The 19781-nt window shown below is 43.7% G+C and overlaps 1 protein-coding gene across 6 annotated transcripts in view; it reads left to right on the top strand.

Annotated features, from left to right (window-relative positions):
- pdss2 (prenyl (decaprenyl) diphosphate synthase, subunit 2) overlaps positions 1–19781 on the top strand; it is a 275636-nt gene that overhangs the window by 209760 nt on the left and 46095 nt on the right. For all 6 annotated transcript variants that reach the window (XM_068027081.1, XM_068027073.1, XM_068027078.1 and 3 more), the window contains one exon: positions 9197–9271. In XM_068027081.1, the coding sequence (XP_067883182.1) occupies positions 9197–9271 (75 nt within the window). The remainder of the gene's footprint in view (positions 1–9196; positions 9272–19781) is intronic.

Here is a 19781-nt window from a genome sequence, read left to right as displayed (position 1 = left end):
CTTCTGCACCTTTCCAAAATCTGCCTCCCAATCTGTTCCTCCATGTCTCTGTTGCTATTGGGGGGTCTATAGAAAACTCCCAACAAAGTGACTGCTCCTTTCCTGTTTCTGACTTCCACCCATACTGACTCAGTAGACAAACCCTCCTCGACGACCTCCCTTTCTGCAGCTGTGATACTATCCCTGATTAGCAATGCCACTCCCCCACCTCTTTTACCTCCCTCACTATTCCTTTTGAAACATCTAAACCCTGGAACATCCAACATCCATTCCTGCCCCTGTGATATCCACGTCTCCGTAATGGCCACAACATCGTAGCTCCAAGTACTGATCCCTGCTCTAAGTTCATCACCCTTATTCCTGACACTTCTTGCATTAAAATAGACACACTTCAACCCATCATACTGGCTGCAACTTTGCCCTGTCAACTGTCTAACCTTCCTCACAGACTCTCTGCACTCGGTATCTGCCTGTTCAACAGCTACCCCATCCACTGATCCGTAGCTCCAGTTCCCATCCCCCTGCCAAACTAGTTTAAACCCTCACGAAGAGCTCTAGCAAACCTCCCGCCCAGGATATTGGTGCCCCTCCAGTTCAGATGCAACCCGTCCTTCTTGTACAGGTCCCTCCTGCACCAGTTCTGTAGCCACATGTTCAGCTGCACTCGCTCCCTGTTTCTAGCCTCACCAGCACGTGGCACCGGTAACAACCTGAGATTACTACGCTTCTCGTCCTGCCTTTCAGCTTCCAACCTAACTACTTATATTCGCTTTTCAGGTCCTCATCCCTTTTCCTAGCTATGTCATTGGTACCGATATGTACCACGACCTCTGGCTGCTCCCCCTCCCTCTTAAGAATCCTGTAGACTCGATCCGAGACATCCCTGACCCTGGCACCCGGGAGGCAACATACCATCCAGGAGTCTCGTTCGTGACCACAGAATCTCCTGTCTGTTCCTCTAACCACTGAATCTCCTATCGCTATCGCTCTCCTATTCTCCCCCCTTCCCTTCTGAGCCACCGGGCCAGGCTCAGTGCCAGAGACCTGGCCAATGTGGCTTTCCCCGGTAGGTTGTCCCCCTCAACCGTATCCAAAACGGTATACTTATTATTGAGGGGAACGGTCACAGGGGATCCCTGCACTGTGCGCCTATTCCCTTTCCCTCCCCTGACGGTCACCCAGCTACCTTTATCCTGTAAGTTCGGTGTCACTACTTCCCTATAACTGCTCTCTATCACCCCCTCAGCATCTTGAATGATCCGAAGTTCATCCAGCTCCAGCTCCAGCTCCAATTCCCTAACGCGATCTGCGAGGAGCTGGAGTTGGGTGCACTTCTCACAGGTGAAGTCAGCAGGGACACAAGTGGTGACCCTTACCTCCCACATCCTGCAAGAGGAGCATGCAACTGCCCTAGCTTCCATCCCCTCCACACTAAATTGACAACAAAGATTTTTTAAAAAAAAGGAAAACCTTACCTTACCAAACCCTCCACACAAGAGGCCTTTTTTTTTTGGTTAGAGGAGGATGATGGGTGGGAGGCACTACACGTGTAGTGTTTCAGGTTTAGCCACTGCCCGAATATATAAGTTTACTTACCCAACAGTCCCCGTGTCCGCCGAAACAAAAGGTGTTATTTTAAACTGAAACTCACCTTCCCAGCTGACACCTTGCTCGTTATCTCTTGCCCCACCCCCACTTTACTTGTTTATAACATTTTACATTTCTAATATTTGCCAGTTCTGAAGAAGGGTCACTGATCTGAAACATTAACTCTGCTTCTCTCTCCACAGATGCTGCCAGACCTGCTGAGTATTTCCAGCATTTCTTGTTTTTAGATCAGAGTTTTAAATTGGAGACATTGGGGCTGAGGTTGATGGAGGATGAGAGGCTGGTCGTGTGAGCATTGGAATAGTTGAGCCTGGAGATGACAAAGGCATGGATCACAGTTTCAGCAGCAGAAAGCTTGAGCAAGAGGCAGAAATGTGATATATTACAGAGGTGGGAGTTGGTGGTGAGGTGTTGAAGAGGGTTAAAGGGTCACATTCACAGACTACGTCATTGTGACTTTGGTTAGAGCCGTTTTAAGATGTGCCAGGCACTTTGATCTGGTTGAAAAATTCTCATATCAAGTCCTGGGAAAGATGGGCATGGATTTGGGAGGTGACGACATGTTCAGGGACTTTGGTGAGCAAAGGTAGGTTGCAGACTGGTCACAAGAATAGCAGGGTCATGTGACGGGGTTTTTTTTGCGAGTGATGAACAACAAATGTAGTTTTAAAAGAGAGATGGATAGCACCTTTAGCATAGGGAGTCATTTACAGTGAGGCCCAGGAAGGGAAGTTTTGTGTTAATGGAATAGGAAGTGAGTCTCGGGACAAGGGCATGAGGAGATAGGAGAAAGGATAGACTAGAGAAAGACGTAGTTCAGGGCTAGAGAAGGGAGGCTACCTAGCTGGGATGTTGGCTTGGTGGGCAAATGGAAGTTGGAGAAGTAGCAGAGGAAACTGGATCATCTGAATCTTGGTGATGAAGAGTCAGTAAGCAACTTGCACTTGTTGAGGACGAAATCAAAATATGTCCTGTCGGTGCTGCATCATAGAAACATAGAAAATAGGAGCAGGAGTAGGCCATTCGGCCGTTTGAGTCTGCTCCGCCATTTATTATGATCATGGCTGATCATCCAACTCAGTAACCTGTTCCCGCTTTCACCCCATACCCTTTGATCCCTTTAGACCCAAGAGCTATATCTAGCTCCTTCTTGAAACATGCAATGTTTTGGCCTCAACTGCTTTCTGTGGTAGCGAATTCCACAGGCTCACCACTCTCTGGGTGAAGAAAATTCTCCTCATCTCAGTCCTAAAAGGTTTACCCTGTATCCTTAGACTATGACCCCTGGTTCTGGACTCCCCCACCAATGGGAACATCCTTCCTGCATCTACCCTGTCAAGTCCTGTTAGAATTTTAAAGGTTTCGATGAGATCCCTCCTCACTCTTCTGAACTCCAGCAAACATAATTTTAACCGACTCAATCTCTCCTCATACGTCAATCCCACCATCCCAGGAATCAGTCTGGTAAACCTTCGCTGCACTCCCTCTATAGCAAGAACATCCTTCCTCAGATAAGGAGACCAAAACTGCACACAATATTCCAGGTGTGGCCTCACCAAGGCCCTGTATAATTGCAGCAAGACATCCCTGCTCCTGTACTCGAATCCTCTCGCTATGAAGGCCAACATACCATTTGCCTTTTTTACCGCCTGTTGCATCTGCATGCTTATCTTCAGCGACTAGTGATTGAGAACATCCAGGTCTTGCTGCATATTTCCCTCTCTCAGTTTATAGCCATTCAGATAATAATCTGCCTTCCTGTTTTTGCTACCAAAGTGGATAACCTCACATTTATCCACATTATACTGCATCTGCCATGCATTAGCCCACTCACTCAACTTGTCCAAATCACCCTGAAGCGCCTCTACATCCTCCTCACAACTCGCTCTCCCACCCAATTTTGTGTCATCTGCAAATTTGGAGATATTACATTTAGTTCCCTCATCTAAATCATTAATATATATTGTGAATAGCTGGGGTCCTAGCACCGATCCCTGCGGTACCCCACTAGTCACTGTCTGCCATTCATAAAAAGACCCATTTATCTTTGTTTCCTGTCTGCCAACAGATTTTTTCCATTGTAATACACTACTCCCAATCCCATGCGCTTTAATTTTACATGCTAATCTCTTATGTGGGACTTTGTCGAAAGCCTTCTGAAAGTCGAAATAAACCACATCCACTGGTTCCTCCTCATCAACTCTACTACTTATATCCTCGAAAAATTCTAGTAGATTTGTCAAGCATGATTTCCATTTCATAAATCCATGCTGACTCAGTCCGATTCTACCACTGTTCTCTTCAGTGCTCTGCCATAAAATCTTTTTTTTTAAGAGATACAGCACTGAAACAGGCCCTTCGGCCCACCGGGTCTGTGCCGACCATCAACCACCCATTTATACTAATCCTACATTAATCCCATATTCCTACTACATCCCCACCTTTCCTCAATTACCCTACCACCTACCTATACTAGGGGCAATTTGCAATGGCCAATTTACCTATCAACCTGCAAGTCTGTGGCTGTGGGAGGAAACCCGGCGAAAACCCACGCGGTCACAGGGAGAACTTGCAAATTCCACACAGGCAGTACCCAGAATCTAAACCGGGTCGCTAGAGCTGTGAGGCTGCGGTGCTAACCACTGTGCCACCCTCTTTGATGGGCTCTAGAATTTTCCCCACTACTGTCGTCAGGCTGACTGGTCTATAATTCCCAGTTTTCTCTCTACCTCCCTTTTGAAATAGTGGGGTTACATTAGCTACCCTCCAATCTGTAGGAACTGTTCCAGAGTCTATAGAATCTTGGAAGATGACCACCAATGTATCCACTATTTCTAGGGCCACTTCCTTAAGTACTCTGGGATGCATTGCATCAGGCCCTAGGGGATTTATCGGCCTTCAATCCCATCAATTTCCCCAACACCATTTCTCTGCTAATACTAATTTCCTTCAGTTCCTCCCTCTCACTAAACCCTGTGTTCCCCAAAATTTCTGGTATGATATTTGTGTCCTCCTTTGTGAAGACAGAACCAAAGCATGCATTTAGTTGGTCAGCCATTTCTTTGTTCCCCATAATAAATTCCCCTGTTCCTGACCGTAAGGGACCTACATTTGTCTTCACCAATCTTTTTCTCTTCACGTACCTATAGAAACTTTTACGGTCAGTTTTTATGTTCCCTGCAAGCTTGCTCTCGTACCCTTCTTAATCAATCCCTTGTTCCTCCTTTCTAAACTGCTCCCAATCCTCAGGTCTGTTGTTTTTCCTGGCCAATTTATATGCCTCTTCCTTGAATCTAGTGCTATCTCTAATTTCCCTTGTAAGCCATGGTTTGGCTACTTTTCCCATTTTACTTTTGCGCCAGACAGGGATAAACGATTGTTGCAGTTCATCCATGCGCTCTTTAAATGTTTGCCATTGCCTATCCACCATCATCCCTTTAAGTAACGTTTCCCAATCCGTCATGGCTAACCCGCACCTCATACCTTCGTAGTTTCCTTTACTAAGATTCAGGACCCTAGTCTCAATCAACTAAGTCACTCTCCATCTTGATCAAGAATTTTATGTTCACTTGTGTGTTGCTAAATGTCAGTCTACATCTGCACGTTCCTTTTATGGAGTAATTTGCGGTTACGCTTTGACAATTACCATTAAGTGTACAACAAGGCACTGTATGAATGGGATAGGGCAATTGCTGATATTACTTCAAAATTGTTCCGGGACTGGTGAATTATAATAAGTTGGTTCTATCCATTAGAAATTGCATGACTACTCACATTCTGGTGCAAGCTCAAGTAGTCTGTGCAACAATTGCTTAATACCACTTAAAATGCCAGCTTTGTCAATTGGTCATTCCTGACTGATGAAATACATAAATCAAATCATCCAGGTGATTTTTATTGGTTTCTTCACCTTATTTAATTTCTAAGCTTTCTAGTTCAAGAAGCCCTCGGGATTGTCTTTTTGTGCAGATCTTTTTTGTTCCTCATTTTTCCCCATTGTAAAACATTTCTCTTGAAGTGTGCACTGGAGGAAAGTTCCATTAAGGCTTAATGCCTCAATTATGAGTGCCTAAACTATGGTCCAATTCTGGCACCATCCCAGAAGCTCAAGGTTGTTGCCCCACTACTGCTATCTCCTTCCCACCCCTTCAGTGACATTGCTGATTTTTCCACCCTCAGCATTATCACCAGCTTTCTCCTTACCCCTTCCCCACTCCCTGGCAATTGCGGCTGCTGGTATACTGTAGGCAAAAATTATTACGCTATCAGAAATTCTTTCCCACAGTGCATATTTCAATTGTTTGAAGCATCAGCAAGAGATGGGAATTGGCAGGAGATAGGACAGTATGGGGAGATGGGCAAACCACACTCGGGAGGAATGTGCTAATCTGAAATTGGAGAGGAAGGGAGGAAGACAGTGGTGTAAATTTGAAATTAGAAAGGGAAGTTTAAGTAGAGACTCATGCTGGTAATCCCTAAAAGCCCTAAACTGCCCCTCCAATTCCACATTTTCACTTGTATAGCACCTATAACATAAAAATGTCCAAAGGCACTTTCACAAATGGACATAGAGTACAAATATTGGAAGGAGATTTAAAGGAGGTGATGAAAACGTGGTTAACAGATGAGTTTGGAGATCGTTTTTAGAGGTGAATGAGTTTAGGATGGGGGTTCCAGAGAGTGGGGCTGGGGCAACAAAGGATCTGCATCAGCAGTTGAAAGCACAAAAGGCCAGTGTTAGTGAACCAAAGGGTGTGGCAAGGGAACAGGAGCTGTATGAAATTGGAAGGGAGGACAAGAAGAATGTCTCCTTGAACTCAGGGTAGGGTGAGATAAACTCCATCTTGAAGTGGAGTATGGGGAGAAAGGTGCCATCCTAAACTGGGGACTAGGGGAGAGAGTGCATGGGACAGGGGAGAAGGGGTGGAGAACAAGTGCCAGACATCTAAAGGATGTGAACAGATTGAAAAGCCCTGGATTATCCCGATTAGTTTTGTCATTGTGACAATTTAAAAATTTTTACATGCTACAAGCTCTGTGATATACAATGAGCAAAAACAATTTGGGCAGTCTCTGCTCTTTGTCCCTACTGAAACACCTATTGTTAATTCTGAAGAGGTCCACGATATCAAGTCATGCCTCAGAGCTCATCTTTCTACCACTGGGCACCAGCCTGGTTGCTCTTCTCACATTTGAGTGAATACTGAGTTGTCTTCCTGAACACAGATGATTCAGAATGGAGAGCCACTTTTGATACTCCTTACTGCCTCCTGGTGACGAGGTTATTGGCAATGTTCTGGCAGCAAGACCCATATTATTCTCCTGGCAGCAGAGCTCCAAAGACAGTTGAAAATGAGTGGTGCTTTTATGTAATTTTTTTGTTGAATAATTTTTATTGATTTGTTTGATTCTTTGCTTTGTTTTAACATTAATTCATGAAGTCATTTCACTGTTGTCAATGTGAAGTTTTGGAAAATATTGATGCTCTGTTGAATGCAAAGGAAATTCATTTCTCTGAGGATTACTCATATAAGTGCTGACACCTGCAATCGTTCTTTCAAAATAAGACCTATGTTAGTGATCCTAAACTATTCCATTAAGTGTTGGGGAAATATTGCCAGTACTAACGTTTGGGTTGTGAACTTTGAAATGTAACACTTGGAGTCTTCATTTTCTGTAGTGTTTCAGGCAAATTTTGTTCAGCGTTGCATAATATAATTTCCTGAAATAATATCAGCAATAAAATGCATTATTGGACAGAGCCTTGCACTCTGGCAAAAATCCTTTTAGTTACTTGTGTATTAGGTAGGAGTGATAGATGTGAATGTGTGCTTTATTGTCTACAGTATTTGGGGAATAATATTAACTGAGTTACTCATTAATCAATAATTCTGGTTCAATTTTTGCTAAGTCAGTGAACAATTTTACCAAATTATGACAATTGCAAACCAAATTGTAACATCTGTAATTTTACTTCTGTCATCTTGCTCTTGTTTAATTTTATTCCCTTGTTGTTTGCTTTAAAAAAAAATTGGCTCTCCTAATGCTGGTCAGGATCAGTGCTGAAAGAGAACAAAGTCTCTGCTTGCATTGTATGCTGTCTAGTGTTACAGTGAAGGCAGAAAATAGCTAGTTATCCACAGCTCAATGCATTGTTAGAAGTTCATGCTATCACTTTGACATTTAGAACAGGACTTGGTGTCTTCGTGAATTCCTCTTCGTATTACCAGTGGCTGTTGATCTGCCAGTCTCTAGGCACAGGCCGTTTCACAAACCATAACATTTTTGTGAGTGATTGATTTGTATTATGTGACTCAGCCATCAGAAGAATCTTGGGATGTAGCTTGTATGAACTGTAATACAATCCTTTGCTAGGAGTTTGGTTACAGTTCTTCATAGACCTGTTGGCGATACTCAATCCGTTCGGATTTGGGAATGGGGCTTATCTGATACTTTCCCAAAAAACCTTCATTTTCTCTATTCCCATGTTAAATAACACAACACATCTGGTAACACTGTAGGAGCATTGTCCTTGGGTTACTGCAGCAGCTCATATTGCTACAATATTTCCTCAAGGATCTTGTTACTCAAAGGGCAACATGACTGATTAAGAACCATGTTTACTCTGGACTCCAAACTTAAACCTTCTGGATTCAAGGGAGGAAAAAGAGTTTTTTAAATATAAAGTAACTACAGAGTTGTTGAGAGTGGTATTGGTTGACATGGAATTGTTGCATAATTAGTGCTTCTGCTTTTAATTATAACACTTTCTGTTTTGCAGTGTACTGTAAAACTTGTTTTATTAAACAGAGCATGTTGCTGGTAGGTGAGATGTATCTTAATTTATAGAAATGCAGTGGAACTTTGTTTGTATGCAGTTGGTCACGAGAGCAAAAGTTGCTTAGAAACTACTTGCATATACTGTGACATGAATGCCTATACCAACACTGACTAAAGCAGCAACAAATTGCACTTTGTAAAGATCACTTTTCCAATGAAAACCCAATATAAGTGCATCATATGGTGAAATTGCAATCAAAAGCAACATGCAAGTGACTTAATTAGTTCAGTATTCCAACTGAATCAGGATTGATGTGGGCAAAATTGAGATACTAACAAATGTGGTTGAGTCCAGTTTATGTTGGATCTGTATAATTGACAATATTTTCTTAAGCCAAATAAAATTGAATGCTAATCAATGCACTCAAAACTTAAGATCACTTTGGTTAAGATCATAATTTGCTTTGTACATTCCACTTTATTACAGTTTGATCTTATCCCTATGTGAAACAGTAGGGAAGGGATAAAAATGGTGACATCACTCATGATTTTTGATTGTAATTTCAGTCTGCCATGATGTGCTCTTTTCAGGTTTTTATTGAGTAGAAATTGTTAATGTTTCAAACAATGTGATATAGGAGACTTGACTGCTAGGTTTCTGAATGGAAATAAATGATTGCTTATGGAAGTGCTGTTAGTACAGTAGAATCTGATTGCCATATACGAATGGATGAGACTGTATAGAATTACAGTTGGCGAGAGAGGCTGTCCTCACAATCCTGAATGACGTCTTTATTTCTTTCTGCAGGTTGTGGAGCTTGTATCAAGTGCAATTGGAGACTTGGCTCAAGGCGTGTATTATGAAAATGCTAGAACTGATGAGGTAGTATAATCATTTTATTGTGTTTCCTTTGTAAACAATTGAACTATTTGAGGAATACTCTGGATGTATAGGGTGTTAAAAATAAATCTCCACATTCCACATGATCAATGAGTAAAAGGACAGTAAAAAAATAAAGGAAAACACATTAATCTCTTCTGTTTGTAAAACGACAGGCACTTTTGGTCAAAAGTAGTTAAAAATCTGGGAACACCAATTTTAATAGACATAACAATAGGATTATCCCTGCTCTTGGGAGATAAAACACTGCAAATAGTGGTGATCTGAAATTAAAACATAAAATGGTGGAAATATTTCATTATTCTGTATTGTTGCCCTGTCCCTTGAACTGTGACAAGGCGGAAAGATGTAGGATAGAATGCTGTCTTCTTAATTTTTACGACCTGGGTTCCAATCCAGACTGGATTGATGGAAAAAGAACCACAACCCAGATTAAAGGCTAGCTGCTGTGAGTAAAGATGCAGTGCTTTTCTGAGCTTGAGTTTAAGTACCAACACTTGTACTCTCTAGCTGTGCTGTGTCTGACCTTGGAGCACTTATTGCTGACACTGGGTGATAAAAGTGGACAAGTTTTCTCTTTCCTCCACAATGATGATAATGCTACTGCCAAGAGGGTAGAAGTTAAACTAGATGGACCTTGGTCTTTTTCTCATCTAGTAATTCCAACCTTCCTATGTTAAAACACTTGGTCAGTGAGGGGAAAGAAGTGTGCAAGAACATGATCAATGCATTTAACGTAATGTATTGTGGCCCCAGCAATTCTTCCGTAACCCTTCCAGTGTCGCTATCAAATACGTCTAAATTCAGTGCAGTAAACCCTACCTGCTGAGTAAATTTGCGTCTGCTTTGTCCCAGAAATATGCCAAAACCTGAAGAGTGCCATGCATTCCGTACTGGTATGAAATTTTTCCACACTTGCCATCTTTGTAACCTCTTTAAATAGGAAGAATGATTTATGTCAAATTAAGTTCATTTTTATGGCATAGCCCAACATCCACTAGAATTGGGATCAGATTGCCTAAGTTCATCTAATATTAGAGCTGTTAAAGCCTAAACTCATCTAACATTAGAGCTGTTACAGCCTAAACTCATCTAATATTAGAGCTGTTAAAGCCTAAACTCATCTAACATTAGAGCTGTTACAGCCTAAACTCATCTAACATTAGAGCTGTTACAGCCTAAACTCATCTAATATTAGAGCTGTTACAGCCTAAACTCATCTAATATTAGAGCTGTTACAGCCTAAACTCATCTAATATTAGAGCTGTTAAAGCCTAAACTCATCTAATATTAGAGCTGTTACAGCCTAAACTCATCTAATATTAGAGCTGTTACAGCCTAAACTCATCTAATATTAGAGCTGTTACAGCCTAAACTCATCTAACATTAGAGCTGTTACAGCCTAAACTCATCTAACATTAGAGCTGTTACAGCCTAAACTCATCTAATATTAGAGCTGTTACAGCCTAAACTCATCTAATATTAGAGCTGTTACAGCCTAAACTCATCTAACATTAGAGCTGTTACAGCCTAAACTCATCTAATATTAGAGCTGTTACAGCCTAAACTCATCTAATATTAGAGCTGTTAAAGCCTAAACTCATCTAATATTAGAGCTGTTACAGCCTAAACTCATCTAACATTAGAGCTGTTACAGCCTAAACTCATCTAATATTAGAGCTGTTACAGCCTAAACTCATCTAATATTAGAGCTGTTACAGCCTAAACTCATCTAATATTAGAGCTGTTACAGCCTAAACTCATCTAATATTAGAGCTGTTACAGCCTAAACTCATCTAATATTAGAGCTGTTAAAGCCTAAACTCATCTAATATTAGAGCTGTTACAGCCTAAACTCATCTAATATTAGAGCTGTTACAGCCTAAACTCATCTAATATTAGAGCTGTTACAGCCTAAACTCATCTAATATTAGAGCTGTTAAAGCCTAAACTCATCTAATATTAGAGCTGTTAAAGCCTAAACTCATCTAATATTAGAGCTGTTACAGCCTAAACTCATCTAATATTAGAGCTGTTACAGCCTAAACTCATCTAATATTAGAGCTGTTACAGCCTAAACTCATCTAATATTAGAGCTGTTACAGCCTAAACTCATCTAATATTAGAGCTGTTACAGCCTAAACTCATCTAATATTAGAGCTGTTACAGCCTAAACTCATCTAATATTAGAGCTGTTACAGCCTAAACTCATCTAATATTAGAGCTGTTACAGCCTAAACTCATCTAATATTAGAGCTGTTAAAGCCTAAACTCATCTAATATTAGAGCTGTTAAAGCCTAAACTCATCTAATATTAGAGCTGTTAAAGCCTAAACTCATCTAATATTAGAGCTGTTCCAGCCTAAACTCATCTAATATTAGAGCTGTTAAAGCCTAAACTCATCTAACATTAGAGCTGTTACAGCCTAAACTCATCTAACATTAGAGCTGTTAAAGCCTAAACTCATCTAATATTAGAGCTGTTACAGCCAATTGTCAGAGAAAGGATTTTCATCCCATTAGCCTGATCTGGATTCAAACGCAGGTCTGAGAGGTGGAATTAAATAACTTGCTTATCCAGTGTGCACCCCTCTGTTTCTGTTTCTATTTCGCATCAGTGTGCCAGTTGGATATTTAAATTATAATCCACAGATGACTCCAATAAAACATAAATAACTTTGGAAAAACAGAAATGAATGAATAGGGTTGATGTAGTTGTAAACAAATATATACAAGTTCATCAGGAAGTGGATCTGAAAGCTTTGTGCATATAAGTTTGTATTTCTTTAATTTTGTTAATAATCCATAAAATAATCAAAGAAAGGAGAGATCTGTACACAGGAAAGCAAAAGTTATACATGCATAATCAGATACAGTTGCATATTATTTAGACTTTGGATGGACTAAGGAATGATTGCAGAGCAAGGCTAATAGAATATTGGCCTTTTACTTAAAAGGACTTGGAATTCAAAAATGAGGGAGTAATACTTGTGTTGTACAGAGCCTTGGTCAGACCCCATTTGGAGTTTTGCGTTCAGTATTGGGCATCATCCCTTAGCAATGATACATTGCCTTGGAAGGAGTACAGCGCAGATTCACCAGAATGATACCAAGGGTTAAATTATGAAGTACAAACTTTGCTTCTATTTCCTTGAGTTTAGAAGGTTGTGGGGTAATCTAATCAAGGTATTTAAAGTGCTTAAAGGATTTGATAGAAAAGATACAAAGAAACTGTGTCCTCTGGTGGAAGAATCCAGAAAAAAAGGCATTATCTTAAAATTAAGAGTTAGGTCATTTAGGAGTAAAATCAGGAAACATTGTGGTGTAGTGGCAATCTGGACCACACTCACCCAAAAGCCTGTGGATATGGGATCAATTGAATGTTCAAGGCTGAGATCGATAAATTTTTGTTAGGTAAGAATATCAAAGCATGTGGAGCAAAGATGGGTGGGTAAACAGAGTTGAGGTGCAGATCAGCCGTGATCTAATTGAATGGTGGAACAGACTCGAGCGGCTAAATGGTCTACCTGAACCACTCTGTCAATTCACAACTGAAATTCCTCATCCCTGGAACCATTCTCATGAATCTTTTCTGTACTTTCTCAATGCCCTCACGTCTTTCCTAAAGTGCAGTGCCCAGAATTGGATGTAAAACTCCAGCTGAGGCCAAACTAGTGCCTTATACAAGTATAAACACTACTACTCTTTTCTAAGGCCCCTTCAGGGAATCAACCCCATTTGTATCCGACAATACCTATATAAATCATGGCCATAGATCCATAAATCTCCCAATTTGAGTCATATTTATGAATGGAGTCCAACTTGTGGTATGAGCTGTTCAAACTGTTTGATGTACCTGCCCATTCTTTGCAATATCTATTTCTTTTAATAAGTTTGGCTTACAATCAACATGGAAAACAAAGGTTAAATTTGCTTACATTTTAGTGAAAATTGAGTTATCCATTTGCATGTAAACTGCAGGTAGATATACCTAGTCTAACTCTCTTGGTGTAAATAAATATGTAGTTAACATCTGGCTGCCTGAATGGAATTTCCTTATTGTCTTGGGTTGAGAAGAGAAGGTGATCATATACATTGCCAGTAGGCTTTAATGGAAATTTTTAACAATTACTTTTCTTCTGCACACATAGAGTTGAAAATAAACTACATTGTGTAAACGTTTGCCAATATTGAGATGCAGTTTTTAGATTTGAATCCCTGATGTGCGACAATGCTTAAATATTCGACAGACTGATTCCTGGGGGTGTTTGATTTAGATCCTGCAGCTACTCCTTTGCACTTTTTCCTTTCCATGGTGATGAGCTGGAAGTTCTCTCTCGTGCATGCTTCTGTTGGCAGCGTCCCTATTCATACCACACTCCAGGCTTGCAGTTATCCTTCCAGCACCATGCACTCTTGCAATAATGCAGTCCTCTGGACACAAGCATTTTCTATTTCTGGGGCTGTACTTTTAGGAGGATGAAAATCCCACAAAACTAAAATTGTAATATGACCTGAACTCTGAACAATTCGCTAATATAAGTGAAGCAAAATTGTTCAGTTTACTCTTCTAGTTTACCTCACAACCAAAATAATTTCATTCTAATCTGGGTATAAACACATCTGGAAAAGCAAATCAAAGTGTGCTAATTAGAAAGGGATTCCCAATCTGACAGTTAATTGTAATCTGTTTCTTGGGGACCATTACGTTATTTTTTTCAGCCAACACTTCATTGCGACAGCAACTTGCTAAGCTCAGGAGAGCAGCATTATAGCGAGTTTGGGAATACGTTGCAGGGATTACTGCAGTTTTACAGTTTGATGAAACGAATTCCATTTGGTCTAAGTAGGCCCCCTTGCATTTACTGTGCCATTCCATAATGTAAGCAAAAGATAGACCAATAAAGTGATACAGTTTCAGGAAATGAATATCTCCTCAGCTTTCTTGCTGTTCAGACCAATTAGGTTTCTTTTTAGAGTGAGAGATCTGCTAGAACAAGTGGTCAGCATGCTTATATTTTGTGGGATTTTCAGTATTAAAATAAATGGGATTCTTTAGATTGTCTCACAAAAGTAAATAAATTTTGTTTTTCCCAGTCGCCTCTTAAAGATCATATACTGGGTAGTTATTAATTGGTCAGTTCCAGGCTTGTATTTTTTTTAAGTCCTCAGAACCATCCAATGCGAGCAGGAGCAAGGGGCTTGTGATTATCTCATAAATGAGATATCAGACTAAATTTTATGCCACTGTCGTCATGGGGAATGCCGGAGATTCCCCATGGAGCCATCCACCAGTGAAACCGGTGCCATAACGCTCTTTTCCGATTTTGTCGGAGGCGGGGAAGTACAGTGGCACCACTGACACCCCGACATGACAGCATCATTATTCAAACGTTTTAAATACTGATTTAAATGTATTTGAATGTCATTCACCGCGATCCAACGAAGCTTTCTCAATTTTCTGTTTGACGTGCGGCACTCGCGTGTCTTCAGTTTCTCGACGTTTCAAAGCTGGCGCCACCTGACCGTGTCCTCGGTGTCTTGAAAGGGAAGGTAACTGCGCTGGAGTATTTTTAGCGGAAGTGGGGATTTACAGTGGACAATGTCGCTATGCTGAATCTGCAAGCAGAGTGTGTGTTTCGGGAGCGGTGGGCAGTGGAGAGATCCGCAAGGGGATAATGAAAACAAAAAAAGCTGGAAATACTCAGCAGGTCTGACAGCACCTGTGGAGAGAGAAGCAGAGTTAACGTTTCAGGTCAGAGACCCTTCTTCACGGTCCCCGCAAGGGGATTGTGTATGAAAAGTGGTGGATCTCTGCTAGGAGATTGTGTGCAGGTGAAGTGGGGAACTCTGCAGGGGGATTGTGTGTCAAAGAGGGGGGAGCTCTGCAGGGGGATTGTGTGTGAAAGAGGGGGGAACTCTGCAGGGGGTTTGTGTGTGAAAGAGAGGGGGAACTCTGCAGGGGGATTGTGTGTGAAAGAGGGGGGACTCTGAGGGGGATTGTGTGTGAAAGAGGGGGGAGCTCTGCAGGGCGTTTGTGTGTGAAAGGGGGGGAGCTCTGCAGGGGGTTTGTGTGTGAAAGAGGGGGGGAACTCTGCAGGGGGATTGTGTGTGAAAGAGGGGGGGACTCTGAGGGGGTTTGTATGTGAAAGAGTGGGGGAGCTCTGCAGGGGGATTGTGTGTCAAAGAGGGGGGAGCTCTGCAGGGGGATTGTGTGTGAAAGAGAGGGGGAACTCTGCAGGGGGATTGTGTGTGAAAGAGGGGGGGAACTCTGCAGGGGGATTGTGTGTGAAAGAGGGGGGACTCTGAGGGGGATTGTGTGTGAAAGAGGGGGGAGCTCTGCAGGGCGTTTGTGTGTGAAAGGGGGGGAGCTCTGCAGGGGGTTTGTGTGTGAAAGAGGGGGGGAACTCTGCAGGGGGATTGTGTGTGAAAGAGGGGGGAGCTCTGCAGGGGGATTGTGTGTGAAAGAGGGGGGAACTCTGCAGGGGGTTTGTGTGTGAAAGAGGGGGGAACTCTGAGGGGGTTTGTGTGTGAAAGAGGGGGGAGCTCTGCAGGGGGATTGTGTGTGAAAGAGGGGGGAGCTCTGCAGGGGGATTGTGTGTGAAAGAGGGGGAGCTCTGCAGGGGGATTGTGTTTGAAAGAGGGGGGAACTCTGCAGGAGGTTTGTGTGTGAAAGAGGGGGGGAACTCTGCCGGGGGTTTGTGTGTGAAAGAGGGGGAGCTCTGCACTGCGTTTGTGTGTGAGGGGTAGGGGATCTCTGCAAGGGGGTAACTCTGCAAGGGCATTGTCTGTGGTGGGGGGGAATCTTTGCAGGGCGATTATGTGTGAGGGGGGAGCTCTGAAAATGTATAGGCTGTTTGTTGGTGGGGCCATTTCAGGGTAGTTTAACTGATGTTGGTATGGTTGTGAAGGCTCACACTTTTGGAAAAGTTGTCAGACCAGCCTTAATCCAAACTATAGAGCCACTGCAGGCATCCTGCAGAGCAAAATTTGACAAACACCTTTGCCCAGACAGGTTTAATTTTGCTTTGGAAAAACGCTGAAGGTCCCAGGAAAATACGCATGGTGTTATTCACCCTGTTTTCCTGGATGCCCTTGACTTGTTGAGACACTGCCTCCGGAGGCAGGCCCAAGAGGCAGCTGCTGTTCAGGAAGAAGCTCCTAGACATGAACAGCAGCAGCCGGCAAGGTAAAGAAGAACCCAAGTATGCCAGGTCTCATTTAACCAACCAGCGGATGTCGCAACGAAACAGTTAGCCAAGGTTGCGACTGTCCAGACAGGCTGTCACAGATCTATGCAGCCATCTTAACGCCAAATTGCGACCAGTGAGTTTTTGTGGTCACCCTATGCCTGTGGCCCTCAAGATTACCGTGGCTTTAAAGTTTTATGCATCGGGTTCATTCTAGGGATCTGCCGGGGACATGTGTGGGGTCTCGAGCCACAGTGCACCGCTGCATCAAGGAGGTGAGCAGTACCTTGTTCAAGAGGGCCGGCGACTATGTGCACTGCTGGACAGACCCTGAGAATCAGACTGAGAGAGCCATCAGATTTGAGGCCATTGCAGGATTTCCACAGGTGCAAGGTGTAATTTGACTGTACTCATGTGGCCATCAAGGCTCCCACAGACCAACCAGCCACCTTCATAAACAGGAAGGGGTTCCATTCAATCAACATGCAACTGGTTTGCGACGACTGAAAGTGCTTTTTACAAGTGTGTGCCCGCTTCCTGGGAAGCTGCCATGACTCACACATACTTCGCCAGTCTCAGGTGCCACAGCCTTTCACTCTGCCCCGCTGGCCTTTAGGGGCGGATTTTCGGAGATGAGGCTGCTGCCGCCAGTTAGGACCCCTCGCAATGATGCGGAGGAGCATTAACAATGCTTGCCACAGCTCCACCGCGTGACCATTGAGCAAGCCATAGATGATGTTCCGATGCCTCGATAGACCTAGTGCAGCCCTTCAGTATGCTCCAGAGAGAGTTGCCTGTATTTAGTTTAATTTAGTTTAGAGATACAGCACTGAAACAGGCCCTTCGGCCCACCGAGTCTGTGCCGACCAACGACCACCCATTTATAGTAATCGTACGTTAATCCCATATTCCCTGCCACATCCCCACCATTCTCCTACCACCTACCTATACTAGGGGCAATTTATAAAGGCCAATTTACCTATCAACCTGCAAGTCTTTGGCTGTGGGAGGAAACTGGAGCACCCGGTGGAAACCCACACGGTCACAAGGAGAACTTGCAAACTCCACACAGGCAGTACCCAGAACTAAACCCGTGTAGCTGGAGCTGTGAAGCTGCAGTGCTAGCCACTGCGCCACTGTGTAGCCCCAAGTGGTTAGTATTGTGGTTTGTTGCACTCTACATAATATTGCACTACAGAGGGGGGAGACCTTGCATGAGGAAGACATGCGTGAGCATCAGACGAAGAGGGCCCAGAGGACAGATATGCTCAAGCAGCAATGGAAGATCAGAATGTGGTAGTGGAGGCCAGACATGGTGAGCAAGACTCAAGGGAGGCAAGGGACAACCTTATAATGACACGTTTTCAACATCCCTGATAGTGTCCTGCCTCCGTACTATCTATCTCTCCTGGATGAAGGGCAGCAACAGCGTGAGCCAGTCCCCATATGACATCATTCGTGCAATAAAACCTCACACTCATTGCCATGGTAATGATGTCAGTGGTCACCTTGCCAGTGCTGTAGGGCTTATGATGGGATTCCAAGAGTCACAATTAAGGCATGTTGGAATGTGCTTTTCAAACAATGAAAGCTGATGATTGGCACTCAGTAACATGACATATCTGTGTCATCCGTGAATACTTTGTGTGTGTGTAGATTTTTCAAAATACGTTTGTGGGTGCTCCTGTGCAGTGTAACCCCTGTGCTAACAGTTACGCTGGAGGCAGGCTGTTGATCAGGATATCCCTTGGCCTGATATGACGTCGGTGGTCATCCTCTGGGTGCCTGAGGCCTGGAGGGCCCCGGCTGCCTGAAGGCTTCCTGCACTGGTGCAGGACTGTCCTCTGGCGTCGCGGCTGCTGGAGCTGGACTCACTGGCGGAGGGGTTGAGGAGCCAGTGTCCACACTCGAAACGCCCTGAGAAGAGGCCTCCGATGTGGAGCGCAGCCTCTCCTGCTCCCTCTCGAGACTTATTGGATCCGCCCTGCTTACCAGAGAAGGACTAAGAGCAGGAAAATGTTCCAGGCTCCTGGTCCTTCACTCGTCTTGCCACTGCTGATCTGAACTCGTGGGCAAGGCGAGGGTTTGCAGGTCATGACACAGCTGCAGAATGTGACTCTTTAAGAGGGTCGCCAACCTTTCAATGGATGAAGCCATGCACTGATATGCCTGGAACATAGCAGCTGTCATGGCCTGGATGGACTCCTCCATTGTCCGCTCATGGCTACGCATGGTCTCTGGCATCTCCGCCAAATGTTGCCTTACCTCTCTCTGTAACTCCAGCATTCCCTATGCTGTCAACACCAGAGGCTCATCAGCTTGGGGTTCAGCATGGGCCTGTCCACCCACAGTCCTCCGATTGTCAGAGGCCTTGGTTGTCTCAGCCTCAGCCAGCTACTCGGACATGTGTGTGGTGCTCTCACCAGCTTGTGACCCTGATTCTAAAACCGAGCTGATTTCCTCTGAGGTGAGAGCCTCTGCGCTGGTGGAAGGTGCAGGACAGTCATGGGACAGTGCATCTTCTAAGTGATCCCCATCCTCAGAGGCTGTATGAGTCTCCCGCTTTCTGCAGTCACCTGCGAGCGGCGACCTGCAAGATAAAATTTAAACAAATATTTAGGGGTTAGGATGCACATTTCCCATTAAGGACAGCATGACCTAGCTCATTCAACATGAATATTGTATTTTTTTCATATTGGCAATAATCACTCCTTCAGCTGGGACCCGAGCTCCAGGTCTGGGATGGCATGTCCACCTTGGCTATCGGCTAGTTCCTGGCTGTCTCCTTCCTGTTGTGAACCCTTTTCTCCTGAAAGAGCAAGGATGCAGATATTGAACATTTCCAAATGTCTCACATGGCAAAACTCATCAACACCTAGGGGATGTCTCATCTCTCATCCTGACTCAAGCTGTCATTGGTCTCACTTGGGCTGAGGTCGAAACAAGGGAAACTTGTTTCACATATCCAGTCAGGCATCTGCCATCAATCTGTTATGCCCTTCCTGTCCTTGGAATGGCTCTGGTACCCGTGTGGCATAATGTTTGTGGGCAATCAGATCAACCCAAGCAATTTCAAAATGTGCTACTTAACTTGGCTGAACGTAGGAGGTCATTGGCCCTCTTGCTGCATTGGACCCAGTTATGATGGGTGACCCCATGCAGCTGACCTCCTCTGCAATCTCTGTCCAGGCTTTCTTGGTCGGGCGGGAGGACATCTTCTTGCCATCGTTGGGGAAAAGGACCTCCTGCCTTTCCCTTGCAGCCTGGAGAAGAATCAGCAGGGAAGCATCACTGAATCATGG

This window comes from Heterodontus francisci, chromosome 3 (assembly GCF_036365525.1).
Source record: "Heterodontus francisci isolate sHetFra1 chromosome 3, sHetFra1.hap1, whole genome shotgun sequence".
Classification (NCBI taxonomy): domain Eukaryota; kingdom Metazoa; phylum Chordata; class Chondrichthyes; order Heterodontiformes; family Heterodontidae; genus Heterodontus; species Heterodontus francisci.
This window is presented reverse-complemented; position numbering and strand designations above follow the sequence as displayed.